A 24,255-nucleotide genomic window follows, 5' to 3' on the forward strand; every position below is an offset into this window, starting at 1 on the left:
TGACCACGTCTGAGTCTCAGCAACAGCACAATCAGAATACGGTAGGTTGGTTGCTGCTGGTGTTCGCTCGGGTTTTTTGTTTTTCTTTTTACAACTATTAATTGTTCCTGAGCTGATCTGTGACTTGGTGTGGTAAGAAGGTCATCATCCTGAGTGAATTTCAGTCAAGACAATGACAGATGGAGAACATGAGCTTAGCAGTGATAGGGAGCTAAGCCTAAACTAAGATCTGCAGCCAGATTCTGATCACATTGAACCAGGACCTAATCTGGAGTGGTAGTGCTGGCTTCAGGGTGCAGGATGCAACCAGGAAAGAACCAGCATGTGTGTGCACCCGTCTTACTGGAAACAGGATCTGTCAATTACAGTAAAGTTTAAAAATAAAGCGAAATTGTGTCAGATCTAATTATTTTCCAGGCTGTTTTTTCCTGCTTCCACCTATCTCGGCAGGACTTGCATGGAGATAAAGGCTGAAATCTCTCCAGGCTGTAGGGTGTGAGACTGAATGGCATTTACATTGATAAACTGACAAAAAAGGGAATAATTCTAAGATGACCAACACTTCCGTGGAAAGAGTTTCTTGGGAAATGAGTAATGGAAGGAAATCATCCCCATATACAGAATCCCAGACTGGTGGGGGCTGGAAGGGCCCTCTGGAGCTCACCCCTTCCCACCCCCTGCTGGAGCAGGCACCCCCAGAGCAGGGGCACAGGCAGGGGGTGAATGTCTCCAGGGAAGGGACCCCACAGCCTCTCTGGGCAGCCTGTGCCCCTGCTCTGGCACCTGCACAGGGAAGGGGTTTGTCCTCATGTTCAGGGGGAGCTTCCCGTGTTCCAGCTTGTGCCCGTGGCCCCTTGGCCTGGCGTTGGGCACCGCTGAAAAGAGCCCGGCCCCATCCTCCTGACACCCGCCCTTCAGATATTTATAAGCATTGATGAGATCCCCCCTCAGCCTTCTCTTCTCCAGGCTGAAGAAACCCAGGTCCCTCAGCCTTTCCTCATAAAAGAAGTGCTCCAGACCCCTGATATTTTCGTAGCTCTCCGCTGGACTCTCTCCAGTAGTTCACCATCTTTCTTGAACTGGGGAGCCCAAAACTGGACATGGTTCTCCACCTCACTGTACCCACCAGCCCTAGCCAAGGGGCTCTGAACATGTGTCCGGGAGCCCTGGGAACCAGACCCATAGTGTTTCTAGCCCACTGTCTTTGCAGTCATTTTTTCTGAACAGGTCAGGGGGCAGGAGGAGCATAGAACAGGAGCAGAGGGATGTCTCGGTTAGTCGATGAGAAGCAGATGGTTTGCAATGGGGTAACACTTGCTTCGTCTAGCACATCCCAGGTTCAGAATATAACCAGTGTGAGAATAGCAAGGAGGACGTACTCACCAGCAGAGAACAAGGATGCAGCTGAAGAAGTACTTCACCCAACAGTGGTTTGGAAAGCCTTCTGCCTTCTTGGCTGCCATCATGGTCAATACATCAGCAACTGAACTCAGTGTGACTCTGTGCAATGAGAATCAATGAATTTGCTCAGATTGGTGAACTAGACCATGGTATCATTTGCTTTGCTGTGTGATTATGGTTTTTTTTCCTTCCCCCCTCTGGAAGCTTGCTTGCCAAATGAGACTGCAGACTGACAGCTTCACGGCTGGAATACCTGTACTTCCTACTGACTTCACCCTGAGTGTTGTTAAATAAGCACAGCTCTGACAGGGGCAGGCCCAAACCATGCTGAGTCAGAGGAAAAAGTCTGCTCTTGATTTCAAGAGGCAGTGATCAAGCCCACTGTGCCTGTGGTCAGATGTAACTCAGCAGCTAATATTCAGGCTTATTTTGTGGGCTGTAACATTAAGAAACTCTGCTCTGTGTGTCAGGGAAACCAGCTAGCAACAGTGTGCGGTTACTGTAGCTATTGCACCAGGATCCAAATGCCATCTTTGCGGGGATCTCACAGGTTCCCCCAGTTCTCAGACCAAACGCATGTATCTCACTCTCATGTATCTCACTATGTGGGATAATGCTTATTGCAGCCTGCGTGAATCAGAGGGCGAGGCTGTCACTCACGTAGGGTTATGCTACACGGCACTGAGGTATCGTACACCCTGATACTGCAAAGCTCCTTCATGATGTGGCTGGGCACCAAACTGGGAGGGGAAACAAGCAAGTGCCCAGGAAGTTTAACTAGCTGACTGAGTCCACAGTTTCTCAATTGGATCTGATTTCTTGGGCCTGTTCTGACTTTCCACTTGGTTGATGATGTAGGATACAACTTTTTTTCCCACCCTGCACAGCTCCTTGTTTCCTAACTTCTGTTTACTTTTTTGCAGTTCCAAGGAGAGAGAAACCCAAATTGGAAGAAATATTGCTCACCAGTTTCAGAAATCCCACAGGATTCTAAACATTCCTCCTTTGCTACTTTTTAGCCTGTCTAATCGGTCCCACCCCACATTAAGGAAGATGATGATTGATTGATTGGTCTCCTCATGATTAGGTGTAACTTTCCAGCTTTTCTCTGCCAGTAACATCTTGGATCTGTCCAGAAGAAGCACATGTTAAAACCTAAAGTGAAAAAAGGGGAAAGGACTATTGCCACATCTACCTGATGAGTAGCAGCCAGAAGCAGATGCATGGACAGCCATGAGGAGGGAAACTAGGTTGGGTCTGGTTTTTGTTCTGGCAAAAGTCTCCTGCACAGCGGGGAAACAGAGAGGCTGCGTGCCAGTGAAGGTTGAACCAGGGGTCTTTGTATGTTCTCTGCCAAACTCTTCCACCCCTCCATCCAGTAAGATGTTTGCACAGATTTATTTTCAGGCATGTGAGTCCCCTTTGACTCAGAAATCACAGACTTGAGAACGTATTTAACACCTCACTGAAGGGAGATAATCAGTAGACATGTAGCAGGCTGTTGCATGTACCAGCTGCACCGGAGACTATTGCTTCGTGCCCTTTCCTACAGGGCTGACGCTCCCCGCCTTGGCAGCGGCTGCTTCCCGCAGGCTCTGCATCTCTTTGACTTCTGCACCAGGTCTTGTCCAGGGTGAAGCAGCGGGGCATGGCGTGTGTTCGTACCTCTCGTGGGTGGCCCCGGGGCAGCAGAGGGGAAGGGGCACCCGCTGCTTAGCGCTAGGACCTGGGGGAACGCTCAGCCTGCCTCCTCCCAGAAGATTAGCCAATATTCCCAGGGCAGGGCATGCTCTCCAGCCTTTCTACTTTTTCTTTCCTCTACATCCGTGTTTTTCCTTCTAGTTCATTCCAGAGCAGAGCAGTTTTGGATTTTTTTTATGAGCTTTCTTTTTTTCCTCTCCCTCCTCCTGGTAGCTGGACTGCTGCCAGGGCCAAAGTTTTATCTATAGGGATCTATTTTTCAAACCAGCCCAGCTGCACGCAGACAGCCTGCGATTGAATCCACACTCCTGGGGCAAGTTTAACTCGGGAGAGGAAGAGCAGCAGGAGTGCTGTTTGTGCCTCTCCTTCAGCTATTCCTGTCAAGATGGATTTATGACTTTAAAAGGCGGGGGGGGGGGGGGAAGGAAAATTGCCTACAGGAGCCAAAGCTTGCACCACAGCCCAGCAAAACACACATAAAGAAGCAGTCGGATCTCAAGGCATGAGCAGCATAAAAGTGGCACCCTGAGATCTGGCGGATCCTTGCACATAATATGACTGATCTTAAGCCTTTCATCTGCCTTCACAGAGCCGAGCTTTTGGATTTAAGGTAGTTTGCCCAGGACCAGACTTTGCTATGTTGGCCAAGACAGTGCTTTCTCTTGGTCTGTGGCTGCAGTTTGCTGTGGGACAGAACACACCTGAGAGAGGTGAGTGTCTGAAAAGGCAAGGCGTTCCCTTACTGCTTTCCCCTATTTAGTACCTCCTGGTCCTTAGAGCTTCTCATAAAACCGTTTCAGAATAAAAGCTGAAGTTATATTGCTGCTCTAGGTGTATAGTTATACTTGTATGTTACTTTGCTGGCACAAGGACAAAACAGACAAAAAACCTTTCTAATATAGCAATTTTAGAAAGAAATTTTATCTTGCTTGTTTGCAGTAGTGGAAAAGAAGCTGTTTTAGAAACTTGCAGAGTTTAGTGTAATAATATGGAAAAAGTCCTGACTCCTCACTATTACTTAAGTACCGAGGCACATCGCTTAAGAGAAGTAAAAAGTGTTTTACACTATACCTGTCCTGTTGTTCTCGTGCTAATCTCTGTGATTCAGTTGTTATATTTCCTGTTTAAATGCTTTCTCTTGGATATCATTGAGGGAAGACGATTACGGGTCAGTCTCGCAGAACTGACAGCAGACGAAGGGACTCGGAGGAGATGAATATCTCGTTTCTGGTTCCTGCACTGTAGTGCTGGGCAGCAGGCTTAGCCCGCATCGTGATGGCTAAGCTGATGCGATTACTTTTGTTCTGCCTTGTGTTCATAAGTAGAAAAAGGTTCTGTTCTTTGACTGGAGGGCTACTGCTGTCTGCCTCTGGTTTTCACTGCACCTGGGAAATGTAATCCAGTGTGAAAGAAGTGAACCTCTTGTTTACCTGGTCAGGAAGTCCTTAGGCTCAGACAGCAGCCCAGACTGCTGGGGTCTGATTCTGCTTCTGGTACGCAGAGCGGACTAGTGCTCGGATCCCCTTACAGGTCCTGGATTCTGTCCCGCAGTGACACAGGCTGCTGCAGGAATGGTACTGCTGCCCCTGGCATTGTCACAATGTCCACACAGGCAGCAGTTATTCCTGTCGTCATGTACGGGGGTGTATGTGGCGGTTCTCCAGCCCAGACAAAACACAACGCTCAGACCTTCAGAGTATGTGAAAAAGGAAGGCATGGCTTTCCAGGAGGATTGTGCCTCGCTCCAGAGGCGAAGCTGTGCACGTTGTGCTATTGATGTGCTGACTTTATCTCGCACGCTGCCAAGTACCCTTAGAAGAGATGAACCTGCTGGTCAGCAAGGTGCTCGTTCCCCAGCAGCTTTGGTGCGGGGGCCTCCTAGGCTCCTCCCAGGTGCTCCCTAAAGCCACCTTGAGCAAACAGCCGGTCTGGCAGGGCTGCTGGGCATGGGCTAGCTCTTGTCTGGAGGTGCCATGGTGGTGTGCCATGATCGCACAATGAGAGGAACTGTTGGAGAGGTGGGGATGCATGTTTGTAACTGTTTCCTAGGGACTTGACTGAATGTGAATGGTTGTGGCTTTATTCTCAGCTGCAGTGGACAAGGTGGGGAAGCTACCGGGTGGCCAGTGGTGCTTCTACGTGCTCAGGAAGGATCAGCTTTTTCAGGGCAGTGGCTATTGCCTTAGTGCACTGAGGCACAAAGTCAAGGCAGAGCATCCCATGACCAGTTCCACCACTTCCCTCTTTGGGTCCAGGTCCAGATCTCTGTTGCATCGGTGTAAAGTGCGACCATTTCATAGTTTGGCCTTTGATAAATGAAAACTAGGTTGTCGTTACCTGGTTACTCTGGACTAGCATAAGCAGAAAAGGATGGGGATGCTGCCGTCCCTGTGGGTGCAGCAAGTGAAAAATAAAGACACAGTCCTTCCATATGCCCTTTGTAGGGGTCCTTTTCTTCCTGAAGCACAGCTCAGTACCTGGCATAATTCTATGATTTCAGGACTCTTGAAGCTCTAAATAAAACATCAGAGACAGTGAAACTCCTGAAAAGATCGTAAGAGATGGCAACCCAGCTTCTTTTCTGCCAGAGGAATTTGTCTCAAGGGCCATTTCTCAGCCTACAGCCTGTAATCTGTGGCATGGACGAGCTGGAACCTGCATAGGCAGTTTGGGCTTTTAGTCACACAAGTATATTTTGCTTGGTGGGGCTCAGCTCCTTAAATAGGCAGGCAATCTAGCTGCCTCCCATGGCACAGGTCTTTCTCTGACGTGGTTTTAAGTGTGAAACACCTTCTGGCTGGCTTGGCGGGACACCTCTTTCTGGGAGAGGCGGCGCCTTTCTCCTCCTGCCTCTCACTGTGATCCCAAGGGGCCACAGGGAAGCACAGATTGCTTTCTTCAGCCTCCAAACCTGGCTCCACTCATAGTAGAACTTTTTTCTTTCCATGGCCAAGCAGTGAGAAGGCAAGATAAACATGGAATTTCAAACATAGTTGACCAAGACAGGACATGATCTTTTTTGGCCATTAAATCCTTTATGCTCTACAAGTTCCAAGTTCCATGTAAATCAGGCCCATGGCATGTGCTCAGGTCCCAGCTGAGAGTGCAGGGAACTCTTGAAGCGGATGTCTCCTGTCAGCATCTCAGTGTAAGACAGGGAAGTCCGACCAGCTGTTTTTCTCCTGGAAAAGCCAAGTGTTTAAATAGGCAGCACTATGACTCCACGGTGACATTTCGCTCCCGTATTGATCCCTTCAAAACACTTCTTTGCATGATTGATCTGTGTCTAGTGACCACGTATCAGCTAGAGGGTGACAACAGGACACTGCTGCGTGTTCTCTGTTGTTCCCTAGACTTCAGCAGAGCACAGGAGCAGCGATGATATGAGGTCTGCGGAGTTATTCCTCAGCTCTTCAGAAGCAAAGGCCTGACAGCTCCGGAGGCGGGGAGGTGCTAATGGATGCCTCTTCTCGCAGGATCCCACAGAAAGTGAGAAATCGTCACTTGGCATCTTGCCAAACAGCCGATCTCCTTTTGCTGTAAAGCAAGGAAACGGCCTGAAAGCAGCAGCGGCGGCTTGCGTAATGCAGGGATTTGCTGGTAACAAACCTCCACAGCCCCACCTCTGGCAGGGATGGCATGTTTATGTTGGATGAAGGACAAAGGACAGGAAGAAAGATGAGGGAACTGAAAACCTAAACCTGAAGGGGTCGACGGGGTGTCCAGTCACTTCATAACCTTTGCCATGCTCCAGATGTAGTGAGATCCTTTGTCTAGATTTATTTTTTAAGGAATCCTTTCTGCTGACGAAATCTAAATGGGAGGATTTTTTTTCCATCTTATGCAGGGCTGAGTGTTAAGTAGAGGTAACTGCGATGGTATTTGCCTGTATGAAGGATTAGTCTTCGGCTCCACCCAGAGACAGTCTCTTTAGCTCCAAAATATATACCTGCTCACCAGTGTAACCGTTGCTCTTGTTAACCAATTGTTGACAAACAATGCTTTCTACCCTCCAGGCAGAACACTGCGGTGTCAAGCTGTAGCTCTTCCTGCAGAGCCTTCTAATTAGCGCAGCTATTTCCAGCGATGTATGATGGGCCAAACCAGTGTGTAAAGGATGCTGACATTATGCCCAGCTCTCTTGGTGCCCCAGAGCTGCAGGGTACAGCCAAGAGAGCTATTTGACGAGGGCATGGCCCTTGAGTCGCCTTTGGTGTTCTCTTTCGAGCAGGTGTTCCATGCTGGTTTTCACCCGTGTGTTCCCCCATGCAGGTAGTTCTGGCAGTCGTGGGATTTTGCTTGCATCTGCTCCCCCGTGGTGAATTCCGAATTCCTCCCCACGAGTGTTAGTGCATGTGACCTTGTTTACCACTTGTGAGCAATGTCCTTTGGCCACTGATACTTGCCCTGCTTGGGTCAGAAGCTTTCAGAGCTCTTTGTTGCAATATTAGGGAAGCGAGTGACCCTCAGACTGGTGAGGAGCAGAGGGGACAAACAAGGTTTCCTCCTGGGAGGCAGCAGTTATGCTGCCAAGATCTCTCTCTATGGCTTGCCAGCCAAGGAAGTGCCTTGTACTTCTTCCAGCGGAGGGTAAAACACAGAGCCGTGGCTACATGTGTTTGACGTGCTTCGTGCAGCCAGAAGCTCTAAACAAAGCCCTTGTTGCTCTGCCCTGCTGGAATGCCATTAGGAGGAAGGGAGCTCCAGGGACCTGTAGGTCACAGGATCGGCTCTACTGGGTGATGTGGTGATGAAATTACATGTTGCTATGGGCAAGCAGGAAAGCTTACTGAACTTCGCTTTTATTTTCTGCTCAGCTCCGAACGCCAAGTTTCTCTGTGTGCGTGTGTCTGCAGCACAGGGCTGAATTGTGCTGGGTCATGCAGAATTGGCTGTAATCCACATAGACTGCAGGTCCTACTCCTGCCTCTTCTTAGAGTCTCTTGCTTAGTCACCTCTGAATAACTTTACTGTTCTCCGTTTCTGAAGGCTCCATCTGATTTCTCCTGTCTCAGGAGATCTGGTATGCCTCTGCCTCCTCAGCCAGCACCTACGACAGAAGAGTGGTTCCTGTGCTGCCTTGGTCTCTGCAGCAGCACAGTGACTTGCAGGCAGCATGTTTATTTGCACATTTATAGACCACGTGTGCAAGCACTCTGGCTTTTTTCCAGTGCACGCCTATAGAATAGCACGTGCAATAAGTACGGTCCTCCTGACTCATACATGTCACTTCTGTCCCCCATCCTGTGGGCGTTCCCAGCACACCTGGCCCTTTCTCCAGTGTACTTCCCCCTGGCATTCCTGAGCACCCAGACACGGATGCTCCTGCCCTGGGACAGACACAGGCACTCATGCCCTAGCTGCACAGGCAGGCATCTGAACGGTACCCAGTGAGGGAAATAAATAGCAGAGTAAAGTCTGTCCAAATAAAGACTGGGCAAAGAGGATCAAGTCCTCTATGGCTCAAGCCTGAACCACTTCCCCACCTTCTGTTTTTCCCTTTGAGCCCCTTGCGCTGTACCCTGAATGGCTGTTCTTTTGCTGGTTCATGATCTTCTCTGTGCTCAGGTCATTAGGTTTCACTGTCAGGACATGTAATAGTCCCCTTGTGCCCACTCACTGTCCCCCTGCCCTGGTCCTTTCCCTCCTCTTGATTTTGCCATCTCATATCTGCTTCTTGGAGTAGTGCCCCAGTGAGGGCTTAGCAACCCCCTGCTCATCTCTGCCAGGCTCGTTGCGGTCTCTGGGCCTGCCTTGACATGGCTTTCTGCAGGGGGAGAATTGTCTGCATGAGCTGTCTCCGTGGAGCAATTAATTTTACAGGAGCCTTTCCATTCAACTGTCTACTGCCTTGTGGTTTTTGGCTCCCATACATGGCTCCAGCACTCAACTGTGTGCTGCACCAAGTACTTCTGTGCTCCAGAGCCCAGACTTCTTGGCCACCCCACGTTCCTGATCCCTTCGCTGACAGAGGAGCCCAAATGAGCAGGAAGGAATCCCTGGTCCAAGGCTTTTTCTCCCTTCTTGCACCTCAACAGCTGTCAGAAAGCAGGGTGGTGGTTAAAAGAATTCCAAATTCATTATTGATATTCCAGCTAGCGTAAATCTCCCAAGCTTTAAGAGTGGTAGAAGGAGGAGTCCCCTATGTGTTTGTGCTTCCCACACAGCAGTTTAATTGAAATGGTAAGAAAATGGGTCAAACTGAGTGGGACTCCAGGCCACACCCTCAGAAGCATGTTCTTCCTGACATATTGCATTCCTGGGCAGAAATGGGTCTGTGCAGCCCTTCTGCCAGACGTCGTGTCCCAGAGACCCTTTGAGGTGCTGCTCTTAAGACTATCTGGGAATGGAAGTCAATATGTGTTCAGAAGAGCAAGAAAAGCTCAAATTATCCCAGCTTTTTAAAAGTGATCTAGGGAGGAGTCCCTCCACTCCAGACTTTCCTGCCAATAGTGGTATAAATCAGAGAGCTTTCTGCCAGTCTGATGTGGACTGTAGCCGTTGAACCGAGAGGCAGCCTGTCTGAAGCAGCCACCTCTCCTGGGAGAGAAGAGCCAGCAGTTTTTCTCATCTCTCATTCTTTATCATTTCATTCTTTCCCAAATACAGCTCATTTTTTCTTCCAGGCACTGCTGTTGTCATAAGATGGGATAAACCTTCAAGTTGTTTTAGGCCCAAAGGTTGCTCCTGACCTTGACGGTGCTCTCGGTCTGGCAATCAGAAGTTTGCTTCTTTCTCTGGGATGGCAGCGTGTTAGCCCAGAGCAGCAGCTCTGAACGGCAGAGGCTACTCCCTGACACGGGGCACGACTGACCTGCTGGCTCAGGCTGGTGAGGATTGTTCCCAGCTCCTGGAACCACGTCCACCTCCGGCCGGGAGCAGAAAGTACTCAGGATCAGCCTGGTGTGGTGTAACAAGAGGTGTCAGTGCAAGCTGAGGTAGCTCAGAGGCATTATTCCTGCAGCAGTGAGAGCAGGATCCAGGACTTGTAGGCTGTACATTTAGCTCTACCCCGATCGCTGTGCCTGAGCTCCTGCCTCTTTCCACTGTCCTGACCTTTCAGTTTATCTGTAATGGGTTAATAACATGTGCCTGGAAAGACTGTCATGAGGTTTTGTAAGGCTGTGGAGTGCTTGCAGATCCCGCATGGGTGTAGTGTGGAGGTGCTGGGTGTGCTCAGGAGCCTGAGCTCCCACTGCCCCTGCAGGGTTAGGTCTGGGGCATCTCTTCCACCCTGGCTCCCTGCTCTCTTCCAGCCCTTGTCCTTGCGCAGGACCTAAGAATGAGGAGGTGAGATTAGTGTCCCAGGAAGTTATTTCCCTTCACTGCTGCTATGGCATTTTCTGCTCCCACCTGGTGTGCATCTTGACCGAATTTGGACCAGAGGAATATCAGGTGTTCATCCTGCCCTCATTTGATAAGAGGCTGCATTTTCTCAGGAGTCAGGCACTAGGCTAAATTCAGGTATATTTCATCCCAGTTTTTCACTCTTATGGTCTGCCTCTCTTCTCCCGTGACTGGCCTTTTTCCTCTGAGACACACGGGGCCTGTTCTGGCCATCCAAGTAGCTCCTTGAGCAGTAGGGATCATGCATGTGAACGGAAAGGAGGAGGAAAAAGTAACTATTGCTCCTCCTCACTGACTTTATCTTTGCAAATGTGTAAAACGTGACTTAAAAACAAGCTTAGCAACAAAGCCTGGAGAGCAAGGAGCCGATGCAGGCCGAGGGAGCTCCTCCCCCTGCTCCTGGAGAGCTCACCACAGCAGCTAGGTGGGATGCATCTTCAGCCTTACCTCTGTTGAACGGTGGTTGATCTAGGTGAGGTGCAGAACATGTAAAAGGAGTGAGCTCCAAAAGGCCAAACTTCCCTGCAGCGCTGGCCTTTGCCAAGAGCCGGAGGGCAAGCTGCACGCAGCAGGGCTGAGATGTGCCCGTTCTGCTGACTGTGGGTCTCTGTCTCAGCCGACTGAAGTACATGCAGTGTGGCAGCTGCTACACTTGTGTGCTTGGATGTTGTGCCATTGCTCACAGCGACAGACCAAGCACACCACCAGTGCTCAGGGCTGCTGCTGTATTGCTGAGATGCTCCAATGGTTCCTTTGCGTGTCTCTCACCCTCTTGGCCAACGTGAAACCCTGTGGGGGGGTGTTTTTGAAGTGTGCTGCTGAGAGGGTCCCATGGCTGGGCAGATCAGCACGGGGCTGCTGTCCTGCAGCGTCTCCAAGAGCTCCTTCCAGCTTCACTGCAGTGCTTTGACTTCTCCCCTTGCAGTGACCCTCTTGGGCAGGGCTTAAATCAGGCTGAGCAGCTGTGGCGTCCCAAAGTGAGGCTGAACCCAAAGAAAGCAGTGGGAGATAAATAGTCCAAAGCAGGTCTCAGTGCTGCTATTCAGTGGGGTGGTGGGGGTCTCATGAACTTTTTTTCTCTTGCTCTTAGTGATCCTGTAACTAATTCAGGTTTTTGGACCTCAGAGGACTGAGGAACCAGTTTTCTGTTCACAATAGAGACTGCTTTTTTGGCAATGTACTTTAAAACAAAGGCGCTAAAAAAAACTTAGTTTGTGAACAATGACAGGAAGACGTCTGGCTAATACTTCAGTGTTAGCATCTCAAAGTGTTAGCAAAGAACAGTTGTGATCAAACAGATGAGTCTAAGCAAAGCTGTCCAATGAGGGAAGATGGGGCGAGAAGTTCCTGGACAGTTGACAGCAGGACTGAGAAAAAGCCAGGAGCCCTCACACTAGATGTAAATAATAATAATAATAAAAAGGTGCAAATCCTGAGGTCTCTACCTGGCTAAATTCTCACTCAATTCTGAGATTTGGCACAAGATAACCAAGCTTTCCGAGCAGATGGCGGTGCAGGTGTGGGTTCACATCATTCCACTAACGCACTTCTCTCTCTCCGCCCCTGCTAGGTCCCCAGCTGCCTATTTCCAATTCAGAGGGGGACCTCCTCTTCTTGCTGGACAGCTCTGGCAGCGTCTCCTACTATGAGTTTTCCAGGGTTAAGGAGTTCATGTGGGACCTTGTGCAGCCTTTCACCTTTGGCCCCAGAGATGTCCAGACCAGCATCATCCACATCAGCACTACTCCCACCATGGAGTTCCCTTTCAACCGGTACCTGTCTAGTGGGACTCTGCAACAAGCCATCCGGAACACTCGACAGCTCATGGGTGACACTAACACAGGCAAAGCGCTCTCCTATGCCAAGGAGTTGTTCTTCAGTGATGAAGCTGGAGCCCGGCCAGATGTGCCCAAAGTGCTGGTTTGGGTGACAGATGGTTTCTCCACTGATGATATCTCTGAACCCATGCAGCTCCTGAAGGACATGGGAGTAACAGTCTTCATTGTCAGCACGGGACGGGGGAGTTACCTGGAACTCTCTGCTGCCGCCAGCCAGCCTCCTGAGAAGCACCTGCACTTTGTGGATGTTGATGACCTACCCATCATCACAAAGGAGCTTCGAGATGCTATCCTAGGTACGGTGGGGTTGGCTTGTGGTCACTGGGAGTTTGCAACAGGGCTGAACACGAGTCGTGCCTGGCTCTGCAGGGGACACAGTGCGAGAATCCCCGAAAATCAATGGTCCTCCTGACCCACGCTGCCGCCCTTGAGCACTGAGGTGCTTTGTCCGCAGTGCTATAGGTCCCGGTATAAACCAAGGCTTTTAGGAGGCCTGGGAAAATACTTCTATTCCCCTTGGAAGGCCCCATGACTGGCTGGGACAAATTCCCTTCTGCAGACCTGTAGTGAGATGAACTTGTGTTTGTAATGAGTTGTTCAGTTAATAAAGGAAGGAGGCTCAGGTAGAATATTATCTGGATTCCTTAAAAACCCACAAGACTCTGAAATGAATCATGCAGGTCACAGTCATCCGTACAATTCAAGTGTAGCATGAAAACGCCCCCACCTGCACAGGTTAATTTTTAACCAAAGGCTTCACAAACAGGCAACGATTTAATAACAGTAAGAGGCTGCTGACTGTGGGAACAAGGTGCCAAAGCCTCTAGAACTTGATTTTCACATGCAGGGTGATTTTTTTTTCTCTAAAATGCTGTCTGGCTCTGTGCCATCTGGTGGAGGCGGAGGACACAAATGTATTGAACACACTGTGTACACAAAATGGGATGTATGTCCCTGTGAAGGATTTGGTCCTGTCAGCACCCTCAAACTCTTGTCTAGGGTAGATCTGACTTCCTGTATATACCATCATGTGCGGGCGCAGTGGCTGGCACACACTGAGATATCTAACTCCTGCCTACGAGCGGCTGGCAGTTGCTGTTCTCTTGCAAAGAGCAGTCGAGGATGGTGCTTGCTATCAGCATTAAAACTGTAGGAGAGGAATGTTTTTGTTCCATAAATCCCCTGTTGTACCGTGTTCCGCATCCGCCAGATCTATAGCCCGACTTGGCTAGCAGAGCCCTTGGAAGAAAATCTCAGCCCGAACTTGTCAGGCTTAGCAGGCCAACTGCTACCTCTCTGTTGCTAGCGTGGTTGTGGCGGTTGCCGTGCAGAGAACAGGAACAGGCGGCAGATTTGATTTTTCAGCAGTCCTGTTTTTTAAAGCATCCAGGAAACGGTCTGAAGAGACCCAAAGCCATAATCTGGGCCAGAAGACAGGCATTTGGAAGCCAAGAGGAATATCTCATGCTAATCTGCAGGCTGCGCTGCACGATGCATGTTCTTTTTGCAGCTCTTGAGTGCCATCAGCGTGGGAGTGCCTGTGATTGCAAAGCAGGGGTTTTGCCTCCGCCTCCCAGACGTCTCTGGATTTGTTTGGAAAGCTGATTAGTTACTACAACTTTGCAGACTTTCCATTCATTTTCTGGAGGTTCTCTCTCCATTGGAAATCCTGTTTTAATTCCTTACTTGGCTTCTGCTATGCGAGTTGGTTAGAACTGGCTTTGGAGTGTCCAAGTAACCCTTTCCACAGAATCCTCTGTATGTAACAATTTCTATTTCCAACCGTGATCATTTAACGAATCACACACAGGGACTATGTTCTCCAGTCGTCCACCTCCCTCCTGTGTGAGCATGGGGCAGTACCAGCAGTCCTTCTACTGTACCAGATGCCACGCAGAACCCACAGATGTTTTGTTTCAAGTGGCTGTTTCAGCTTCTAGTGCATCCTGAATCCAGGTGGTATAAAATAGCATCCCAAAGTGAGAAATCACCTGCATATCCTCGCAGCACAAGATTGTCTTGGAGATCGTAAGATCTGCAAAGGTCATCAATGCTCTGTTGTGCCTGAGGGCAGTATTCTGTGCATCCACCAGGTCTAAAAGTCACTAGTCTGTGATTTTAACGGAAGGTGAGATTCCCACATGAATCCAGGGGCTGGTGCTTTAAGTGAAATACCAGATGTTGGTAACATCAACTGAATTAGCTTTAATAAAGCCCTCTGTGTCCACTCTTCCCTGCCTGGAGGAGGCAGTCCTCATCACCACCCTTCCTGCTCCTGGCCCCTGGGATAGCAGGGACAGACAGAATCCTTGGCAGGCAGAAATTAGGCCTTTCCAACTCTGGAACAGCCCAGACTGGTTTTATTATCACAGCTATCTTACATTCATCTCTGGCTACTCTTTTTTTAAAAGCCTTTTGTAGATGCACAAACAAGCTTTGTCAAGAGTTGCTCTCCTCCCTCTACCCCCCATCCAGGAACAGGGTGGTTCATGCCTGCTCCATAGATACTCCAACACAATGGTCCTTGGCTCCACATTGCTATTGTCTCAGGTAGGCTGGCAGCCCTCCATGGAACAGTTCAATCTCCGCAGCTGTACCTTGCTGTACAAAGGTAGGCACCTTTATGTAGGGGTTGCTCCGTTCAGAAACATTTTCTTTGCCTTCAGAAATTTGATCAGAGATCTGAGCAGACAAATAATGTAAGGAATTGTCTGGGCTGAGTCTGAAGTTCACAGCAAGGGTTTTCAGTCTTAGACAGCAAGACAGCCACTACTTGGACAGGGAGATAAAAGGAAGGTGCCTTTCCCTTCCAAAGTATGTTTCTGTCCCGCTACAGGCTCTGTGGAGGCCAAGGGATGCGACGTCTCTGCCTCAGTTCCCTTTCTGAAAAACCTGTGTCACAGAAGAGAGAAGGGCTGCTTCTTAGACACGGTGGACCTGAAATAGTTCCAGTAATGCTACTACGCAGAAGGGAGCAAGACAGGGACCGTGGATAGATGTGTGTGTTCGCTCCCACTCTTTTTCCTTGGCACATGGTCCCGATACAACGAGTCTGCAGAATGCAGCAGACTACAGTTCCCAGCCAGCCTGGCTACGGCCACAGCCGGCTCCTGGCAAATACCTCTGCCTTTCCTAGTGTGAAGGAAAGGGGACTCTAGCTCAGGCTTCTTCCATTGCGTCTTATATATTGTGTACCCAATATATGGCATTTGGTGCTCTCCTCCTGGGGAAGGGCCTTCAAATATTGTGAAACCAAGGCTTCCTTTGAGATGACATCAGGTTCTGTGCTGGCATCCACTTGAACTGACAACTGCTGACTTGTTTCACCCTTTGGCACCATCTTCTGAGCCAAGCTCTGCAGAAGCCCACCTGCCCAGCAGTCACAAAACATCAGCCACTTCCCATGGACATTCAGGGCAACACATTTCTGGTCTGAAACAAGGTCCTGGATAACTTCTTCTGCAGTGAAGACTTTGAGCCTAGAGTTCTCTGACATTCTCATTTAGCACTGAATATAAGCAGGTGACCAGAGGGAGTGATCTCAGACCTTGAATGTCCACCATGGGGATGAAGAAGTGTTTTCCCCTCCTCCCAGAATCAGAACCCTCCCCCTGACCCATATCAAAGTAGGGAAATAGAGCTATGAAGCAGATGTGACTTGTCCCAAGCCCTAGCTGAAGCTTCTGCAGAGAGGGGAATTATGTACCCAGGGCTAGAACAGGTTCTGCTGCTGCCTGGATGCATTTCTTGTGCACATCATGAAAGTAGCAGCATTTCTGCAAGTCTAATCTTGACCTTGCCAGCATTCACGAGATGTCAGCAAGCTTGTGGCTGCAAAATGGTATTTCAAGTCACCAAGAGGCAGGAGGTGGAAGGCAAGTGTGTCACAAGCTGTCTCCGAGTGTTGCTAGGAAGGCACTGCCGGGGTCTAATACAAGAGATTAACTTGCTGCTTCCCTCTGGCAACAAGGAGGTGCTGTGAAGCATATCATGGGCATCTGTTTTCTGGGGTGTATTGTCTTCTTTATACACTCAAGGCACGTGTAATTTAGCAACAAGGGGCAGAGCTATTTGTTGTGGGCTTCCTGCAGCACATCCTTCAGGTGTTGCACCCTGTCACTTTAATCTGCCCCACTTACTTACAGTGCCCCTGGCTCCAAGCTCACTTATTTCCATTCCCTGAGCTTTTGGCAGGACTTCTGGTGCTGAGGCCCTGTTCCTTTGTGGCTTGGCCACTGGTAGTCGTGGGGCTCCCAGAAGGGTGCAGTGCCGCAGCTCCCGTGGTGCTGCCTCCCGCCCTCTGCCCCCTCCAAGCTCTGACGGGGTGGAGTGCTGCTGGCTGGCAGCGTGTGGGGATGGGAGCGGGCAGGGCACGGAGAAGCGAAATGTTCCTGCCTGGGAGAGCCAAAGAACAGCTCAGAGGAAAAACTGAGGCTGCTTTATTTGGTATGGGGAAGTTGGCAGGGGCTCGGAGCAGCTCAGAGGAGGAAAGCTGATCTTCTCCCAGCTAAAGGACAAGTCTGAGAGCGCAAGGCTACCCCATATCGTCGTGCAGGTCTGTGCAGGGTTTTGTGCCTCCCTTTACCTCCATGTAATGGGAAGCCAATGAGAGCTCCTTACAGCACTCTGAAGTGTTCAAGCTTGAGCTGGAGGGAGCTGTCATAAGGTTTCAGTAGTGTCACTGTGCAGAGCAAATGAACTTTTTGAATGCTCAGGGTGCTTTTAAAAATCCTTTAGAATAAAAAAAAGAGGCATCCTTATGTCGTCATGTGCCGCTTCCCTGGAGCTAACAAAATCCTCTGTGTTTCTGCCCCTCTGGGAGACCAGAGAACAGTGGAATTTCGCCCAAGATGGGCTCAGGCGGTCACGCGTGTCAGAAGGGTCAAGTAGCAGAGGAAGCTGGGGGAACTGCAGAGCGCCAGAAGAGGTATTTGTGCCTGGCGTTTGGGGTCTAGAACTCAAAGGTAGCATGAGCCTTGAAGAGAAGCCTCTGAGCAGGAGGAGCGAGGCGAGATAGCACAAGAGTGGCTCTGACTGTTGAATGTCACAAAACAATGGGGCTCTGTGAAACACTGCAGGGAGTGACTTCAGCTGGGATGAATGCAGCTGGCTCAGCAGTTGCTGCCCCTTCTTGGCCGCTGGGTACAGGCAGAGAGCAGGGGGAAATGTATTTCTTCACACTCTGGGCTGCTTCACATACAGAACAAAATTGAGTGGTTTGGTTTCACTAGTAAGTGATTTCTACAGGGAGCTCAGGATGAACTGACCGCAGGAGTTTCACAGCCTGGATGCCCAGATTCTGTCTCCAGCTTTGTCACAGGCAGTGGCAGTGCCGCTCGCCATGGTGGGTACGTGGTAATGCCTTGCCGACTGTGGGAAGCTGCCTGTTTGGCCAGGCACAGTAACTCCCGCACATCTGTTGGGCAGCAATGCCTGCCCAGAACTTGCTGGACTGCTCCAGATTTGTTCTTGGTGGTGGAAGACAGGCTTGGATGGGTAGGGGCATGGTTCCTGCTGTGTCAGACCTCTCTGTCACAGCGGATCACCGCACCATTTGGCCTTAGCACAGAGGATAAGGCAGAGAGGATGGAGAGGGAAAGCTGGGGCTTTACAGAGCAACTTGAAGGCTTGTGGCAAACTGGTTTGAGGCTGGAGATGCCTAGGAGGCAAGATGCAGCAGTATTCTTGAGCTGAAGCCTTTTGTGCAGACACTCCTGAGTAATTGTTTTAGCCAAAACGCCGCCTCATGGCAGTAGGGACACATGCATCTCCTTCGCAAGCTCTGTTCAGTAAAAGGGTCTTGTCCAAGAGATAGGAGTGATGTGAAAACCCAAATATCGCTGCCTCAATTGACATGTGGGGTGTTTTTGGTTTTGATTTGGTTTTTTTAAAACTTTATGCTTAGCTTTAAGGATTTAGTCCTTTCAAATAAGGTCTGGTTCACTGAATTGCTATGAAGGGGCTTGACCACACCTAGGCAACTTCAGCTGTCATCCAGTGTCGCTGTAGGCTACATCTCCCATCCAGAAGGGCCTGCATTTTGGATGTGCCACGTTCTGTGTATTAATGTCAATATTGATTCTTGCTATCGTTTCTCTTCCAGATGTTACCCGAGCAAATCGGCTCCATGCAGGAGATATCACCTCAAGCAGCTTCCGTCTGATGTGGCCCAAACTTCTCTCCCAAGAAACTGGCTACTACACCCTAGAGTATGCCCCAATAGATGATCTAGCAAGGAAGAGGACAAAGCAAGTGTCTGGGGCTCACACGAGCCTCACGCTAAGCAACCTTGCACCGGAAACTACTTACGAGGTGGTGCTCATTCCTGAATCCAACGTCCACTACTTCTCTCCTCAGACAACAAGGGTTACTACACTGGCAGGTAAAATGCACACAGTTGTGACCAAGGGGGAATTCACAGCTCCACTGTGCTGAGCCTCACATATATAAAGGAAACAGGACAGCCCTTGGTCTGCATCCCACAGCCTCATGGTCTGACTGGAGGAGGCAGATGGTCAGGACAGAACACAATGAGCTGCTTTATGCTGGCACTCAGCTGACAGCTCTTTAGAGAGATGTTCTGGACCGTCCAGCACAGGGGATCAGGTCTGATGGCTATAAGATGCCCTTTCTACCTTAAAATTACTATGAATTTGGAGGAAAGCAGAGCCCACTGCCTGGGAGAAGAAGGCAGGAGCCGCAGCTTGCAAATATTTAACAGGGCTGAGGTGTAGAGCCCATTGGGGATAAAGCACAGGCTGCTGCACATACTTACTCAGTATCCCAGTATGATGGTCAGGCAGAAGCAGTGCTGCCTTTTGTGGGTTACTGCCAAAGGGGAATGTTGACTTCCATAGCTTGAGCATCTGCTATGGGAACAAGGAGATCCCGGTCTCCTACTTGAAGCTGTAGGTGCAGCTAGGGGAGACTAAAGCTCTAGAAGCAGGTGCATGCTGCTTCTCCAGGCAGGTGTATCCACTGATGGGGAATCCCTGTGTAAGAGGAAAGGAGAGGGGGAGCACTCAGAGCAGAAGCCAGCCTCTCTGTGCAGACTAGTTATTTGGGCCAGAAGAATAACTCAGACTTATGCTGGATAGCAACATGCAAAAAAGTGGCACGCTAAAAATCTCAGCAGGGTTGACCAAGTCAGGATGAACTTGCATCCAATATTCATTTTCTGCATGCACGAACCATTTTGGCTGGGTAGCCTTGCCCACTCTGTGCTGCACAGGTAGAGAAACCATTTTGTTAGGGCTGAGCTGGGTGTGCTGAGTTGGATGACTATCAACATCCACTTGCTGGGTGGATTTTCTTCCAAGTATGGTGCAGGTCAATTCTGCTCCTCCGACAGCATTCTCATGCCTTGAATTACATACTCATTCACATCTTTTTACACTGCTTTCAGAGGAAATAAGCCCAGCTCAGGTTCTCATCTCAGAGTCTGGACCACACAGCTTCCACGTTAGTTGGGCTCCTATGCTGGACAGTGTGATCGGCTATCAGATCCTGTATGGACCACTCCCTGGGAACTCAGTGAAGCTGCTGGAGGTGGATGGCGAGCACAACAGCACTGTGGTGGAGAACCTGGCACCCAATACTACCTATCTAGTGACAGTGACTTCAATCTACAAATCGGGAAAGGAGAAATCCCTGTCAGCTAAAGCATGCACTCAGGAAGGTGAGTGAGCAGCACTCTGCTGATGGGAAACCACATGAGCATAAGAAGTCACTGAAGTGTGCCTGCGTCTTTGCACAGATCATCTGCCTCTAGGTGAAGCCAGAGAACTCATTTAGCCCAGTTACTGGGGAGGGATGAGAGAAGGGGAAAGCTGCAGCTTCTGATGAACAGCACATGATATGCCATTAGGGTGCAGCAGATGTATAAGGCATAGGACTGAAAGGAAATCAGACACGCACAGTATGAATGCTATTACAGGGTGCGTGCTGCCAAGCTGCTGGTGCAGTCACAAGCAGAACGGACCTGGAGATCCCTGAATCTCCTGAAAGAAGAAAGAAAACTGTCTTTCCCTCCTACGTCCTCAGTGTCTGTTATTTGATGTGATTTAGCATCAGAGGGTTGGAAAATTCATCAGCAGAAGCTTCTGCTATGAAGAGATACCTGTAACGGTATTGCAGGAGGCAAAATCTAGCTCTTATCAGGACTCAAGAGTGAGGAGCTCACAGAATGACATCAGATGAGGGTGTGGGAGGTATCCGGCTGGTGCCTAACAGTGCCAACAAAAGTATTTTGTGCTGGTACCAGGACAAAGTTAAGGACTAATTAGGCTGAGCTCCTCCAGGGCGGAGATGTAGAGTGATGGCTTATTGCATCTCTACAACAAAGACCAGGCTGGCTGGCAACCCCTCTGAGCAATGCCCTCAGGACGAGCAAGGAGCTAGGCAGTAAGGAGCACTCCGTACAAATGGCCCACACTAACATGAATCTTTTCCCTGTCTTCTTTCTCCAGAGGGCTCCAAAGTGAGGCACCTTCGCTTTGAAGACATGGGCCCCAATGCCCTGAAAGCCTCCTGGGACTCTGCCGATGGGCAAGTCCTTGGTTACAGAGTCAGATGCCGGCGGCAAACTGGCCCTTCATCTGTCATCAGCGTTTCACCGCAGATCCACAGTGTGCTTCTCACAGACCTGGCTTCAGGCACCACTAACAAAGTGTGTGTGAAGCCCATGTACAAGAACCAGCCAGGCAAAGGGCTGTGCCGCATGGTGTATATGCAGCCAGGTGAGCTGGGGTGCAAGGCAGAATCCTGGGGCGCGTTAGCCAAGCGAAAGTGTCCTGAAGGGCACTGAGGTGCTGGAGATCCAACGCAGAGGAGCCTTGGTGGCTGAAATACTCTGTGCTCATCAGCTAGCTTGCTAATAGGGCTTCATCACAGCTACCAGCCCGAAAGGTACTGAACAAAGATGGGCTCTTCCCCCCCATTTTTAAGAGCAATACTCCTCCTAGTGGCGTTATGTTTGCAGGCAGGAGAGAAAGTGGACAGCGGGGACAGTCCTGCAATTATTTTGGGATAACAAGTGTGGGAAGACTGCTAAAGGTGGCATAGGCATTGGATGCACTGTTTAGAAGTCATCTGAACTCTTGGCTACCCTTCACTTTTCAACGTGCAGAGACAAGCTAACTATTAAACACAGCTACTGAGGCACAATACATCTGCTTTCCTCCTTCCTCTACCCAGAAGCACTTACTCTCATGAGACATAAAGGGATTCCTGATAGCCTGAAGTGAAGTAAGAGCTAAAAAGCAGCTGTGAGACAGCACAGAAGCACAGCCTTTTTCCCAGCAAGAGGCTGGAGTGATAGTGAAGATGACCACAGGGATGAGATCTCTGACTCAGTCAAATATGGGGAATGGGTGGATAAAGCTGACATCATACTTTTTTTCTTGTGTTCTTCCCAGCTACAGAGGCCCAAGGATATAAGCACAGACAGACAGAATGACAGACTCTGGAGTGAAGCGATTCCTGGCAGAGCAAGGAATCTTGCTTGGACAAAGACTTGGACAAAAAGAAGGGGTCAGGGGAGGAAATCGGGAAGCTTGCAGATCATCTCCCAGCCTGCACTGCCCATTGAGGTGTTCTGGTTATCAAGTCCAAAGGCTGTCCCTCAGCCAAGTTCTCCCAAAGCTTAAAGGTTTGGCTTGGCTGGATGGAACAACCAATCTGACTAATAGATCCCAAATCTGTACCCTCTTTTGTATAAATATGCCTGACAGATAACATCCCAAATGCGAAGTGATGACTCTTCACTACTGCTTGCTTACTGCCTGTTCTCTATTTATTAAATGTTGATACAGTTTTATTTTTGCAGCTCATGAGCATGTTCAAGACTCACCTGTTTACTGCCCTGGCCTTTCATTCTGGGTACCTGTACTCAGAGAAGGTTTACCTGTGGCCAAATCCATTCCTGCTGACAACAGCATGGAAACGACACACTTGACAAAGAGCAGCTTTCCTCTAACTCATCCAGCGTATTCAACCGGTGGCTCAAATTAGGCATCCCAAAATTACAGGATCTCAGGGATGGAAGGGAAAAGCATTAGGAGAAAGGAGAATAACATAATACAAAATGTACAGTATGCAGAGGAGGTTGGGTCAAAGACACCAGGATTTCTGAGAAGAGGAAGAAAAGAAGTTGTTAACCCACTTGACCTTTGGCCAGGACATGAAGACACTTTATAAAAGACGTCCTGCCTCTTATAAAGTGCAAGGACAGTTTAGTGTTCCCAGATGGTCTTTGGTTTGTGGCAGAGCTTGGTCAGTGAACTCTGAGAAACAGAATGATAGGGCCGTGCCACGCCAGGGCTGATGAGTGCTGTCAGAGTGCTCGAGCAGAAAAGTGTGCTTGCTGTCTGCCTGCTGAATTCTTGAGTCCCATCAACACTGTTCCACTCTCCCTCTGGCACTAGTATTAAATTCATCTGCTACATACAGATCCCAGATGAACTTTGAAGGGTTCAGTTCACCAAAGACATTTGCCTTGGGATTTGGCATCAGTCTGAGAGAGCAGAAAACTCAAAAAAACTTGGGAATTTGCTTCCCCAGCAGGTTACTCAACTCAGGAGCTCTCAGCCCTCAGCTGAGCTCAAGGAGCAGCAGTGAGTCGAGAAAAGCCAGACTGCAAGACCAGATAAAGCAGTTATTTTTGTTTCTCATTCAAATACACACCTCTAAACAACAGTGCCTGGACCATGACCACTGAATTACTGTGGCATGCCTGCAGTACCTGCAAACACCTAGTGCATCTTTAGTGTCTTTGTCCTGGGCTTCCACCCAGTGCTAAGCTTGAGCTACACTTAAAAATCAGGTTTTTAAGGGAGAAGAGTAAATCTGATTCTTTCCCTTTGGCCCCAGGCTTGAACTTGCTGTCACTAAGAGCTACTCTTTGGAAATGGGAGCTGGAAATGAAAACCAACCAAACCAAAAGACAATTTTAACACCTAGTGACAAAGCCATTGGAGCAGCATGGTTCCAAAGTTCGGGGCTTAGGGCTGTAAAGAAATGTATATACTTTTCTGGTAACAAAACCCAGCATCAGTGGGAACACCTTCCCTCAGTAACCCTTGCTCTATTTTAAATTTATTGCTTATTTGTCCTACACGTGGAACTTTTTTGTTAAATCTGTGTGGTATGTTGAAGAGCCCCCATGTAGCATCACTCCATCCTGCAAACCCTCCGTTAGCTCTGCTTATGGACTTCTTACAACACCTCCTTTTGGAGCTGAGAGGAAGTTGGTCACTGACCTTGTCTCCTGAGTGCTGAATTCATCATGTCTAGGTTTATGGAGCATTTGCCTTGGTCTGTCTTCTTGTTCAGGAGGAAGGAATAGGAGGGAGGTGAGTCATTCATTAACTCAAAATAAGATTTTATATGATCTGTGTTCTCATTTGGAACGTGCATTTGTGACTGATCAACCTTAATGGGGACTCCGTGCTGAGGGGAAGATAAAGCCTCCGGAATGTCTCATGCAATAAGATAATCTTGTTCGTTCTTGCTGTAGGACAGAAATTAATTTTGCACAACTCCCTGCATAGTTTACTAATACATTAACGTGTCATTCCACCCCAACTGTAATGCATCCTTTTGAAGACAATTAAATATACAATACAAGAGCTATTGAATGATTACTTCATTCTTGAGGGCACTAAGGGTAAATCTAAGTGTAGCTTTTGTTCTAACGAGAGGTAGGGGTTGAAAAGCTGGTATCTATCTCAGTTTTAAATGACTGAAAAGTAAGCATTCCACCCATGACTTCATAGTCTGATTTACATGGAACTTTACCCCCACCCCCCAAAAAAAGTGTCAGAAATAGATAGAAATAATCAGACTCAGTAATGTCTCAGCTTCAGTAAGAATTGTTTTACAAGGAGCCAAAAATTAAATGTCCCTTAAATCTTGGCAGAATGTGTAGTACTCCTGAACACGAAAATTCCAAGCTGGGCAGGTAAGTTAA

General features: G+C 49.1%; 1 protein-coding gene across 2 annotated transcripts; it reads left to right on the forward strand.

The window, feature by feature from the left end:
* Window positions 1–3,027: 3,027 nt before the first annotated feature.
* On the forward strand, window positions 3,028–23,918 carry VWA1 (von Willebrand factor A domain containing 1). Of its 2 annotated transcripts, none has more exons than XM_075113737.1 (6): window positions 3,028–3,812; window positions 12,020–12,583; window positions 18,391–18,669; window positions 19,693–19,965; window positions 20,756–21,025; window positions 21,704–23,918. In XM_075113737.1, the coding sequence occupies exons 1-6, from the start codon at window positions 3,740–3,742 to the stop codon at window positions 21,742–21,744; spliced, it is 1,500 nt and encodes a 499-aa protein (XP_074969838.1). In that variant the 5' UTR covers window positions 3,028–3,739; the 3' UTR covers window positions 21,745–23,918. The 2 variants fall into 2 exon arrangements, with proteins under 2 accessions (XP_074969838.1, XP_074969840.1); XM_075113739.1 differs by having other exon boundaries at window positions 3,217–3,812; window positions 21,710–23,918.
* The last annotated feature ends 337 nt before the right edge of the window (window positions 23,919–24,255 follow it).

This window comes from Phalacrocorax aristotelis, chromosome 19, assembly GCF_949628215.1.
Source record: "Phalacrocorax aristotelis chromosome 19, bGulAri2.1, whole genome shotgun sequence".
Taxonomy (NCBI): Eukaryota; Metazoa; Chordata; class Aves; order Suliformes; family Phalacrocoracidae; genus Phalacrocorax; species Phalacrocorax aristotelis.

Excerpts from the sequence above, each read along its gene's own strand:
- VWA1 (XM_075113737.1), top strand. The coding sequence starts at position 3,740 with ATGTTGGCCAAGACAGTGCTTTCTCTTGGTCTGTGGCTGCAGTTTGCT. Across the intron at positions 18,670-19,692 it reads AAGGGTTACTACACTGGCAG|AGGAAATAAGCCCAGCTCAG; the intron begins GTAAAATGCACA and ends CACTGCTTTCAG. Across the intron at positions 19,966-20,755 it reads TAAAGCATGCACTCAGGAAG|AGGGCTCCAAAGTGAGGCAC; the intron begins GTGAGTGAGCAG and ends TTCTTTCTCCAG.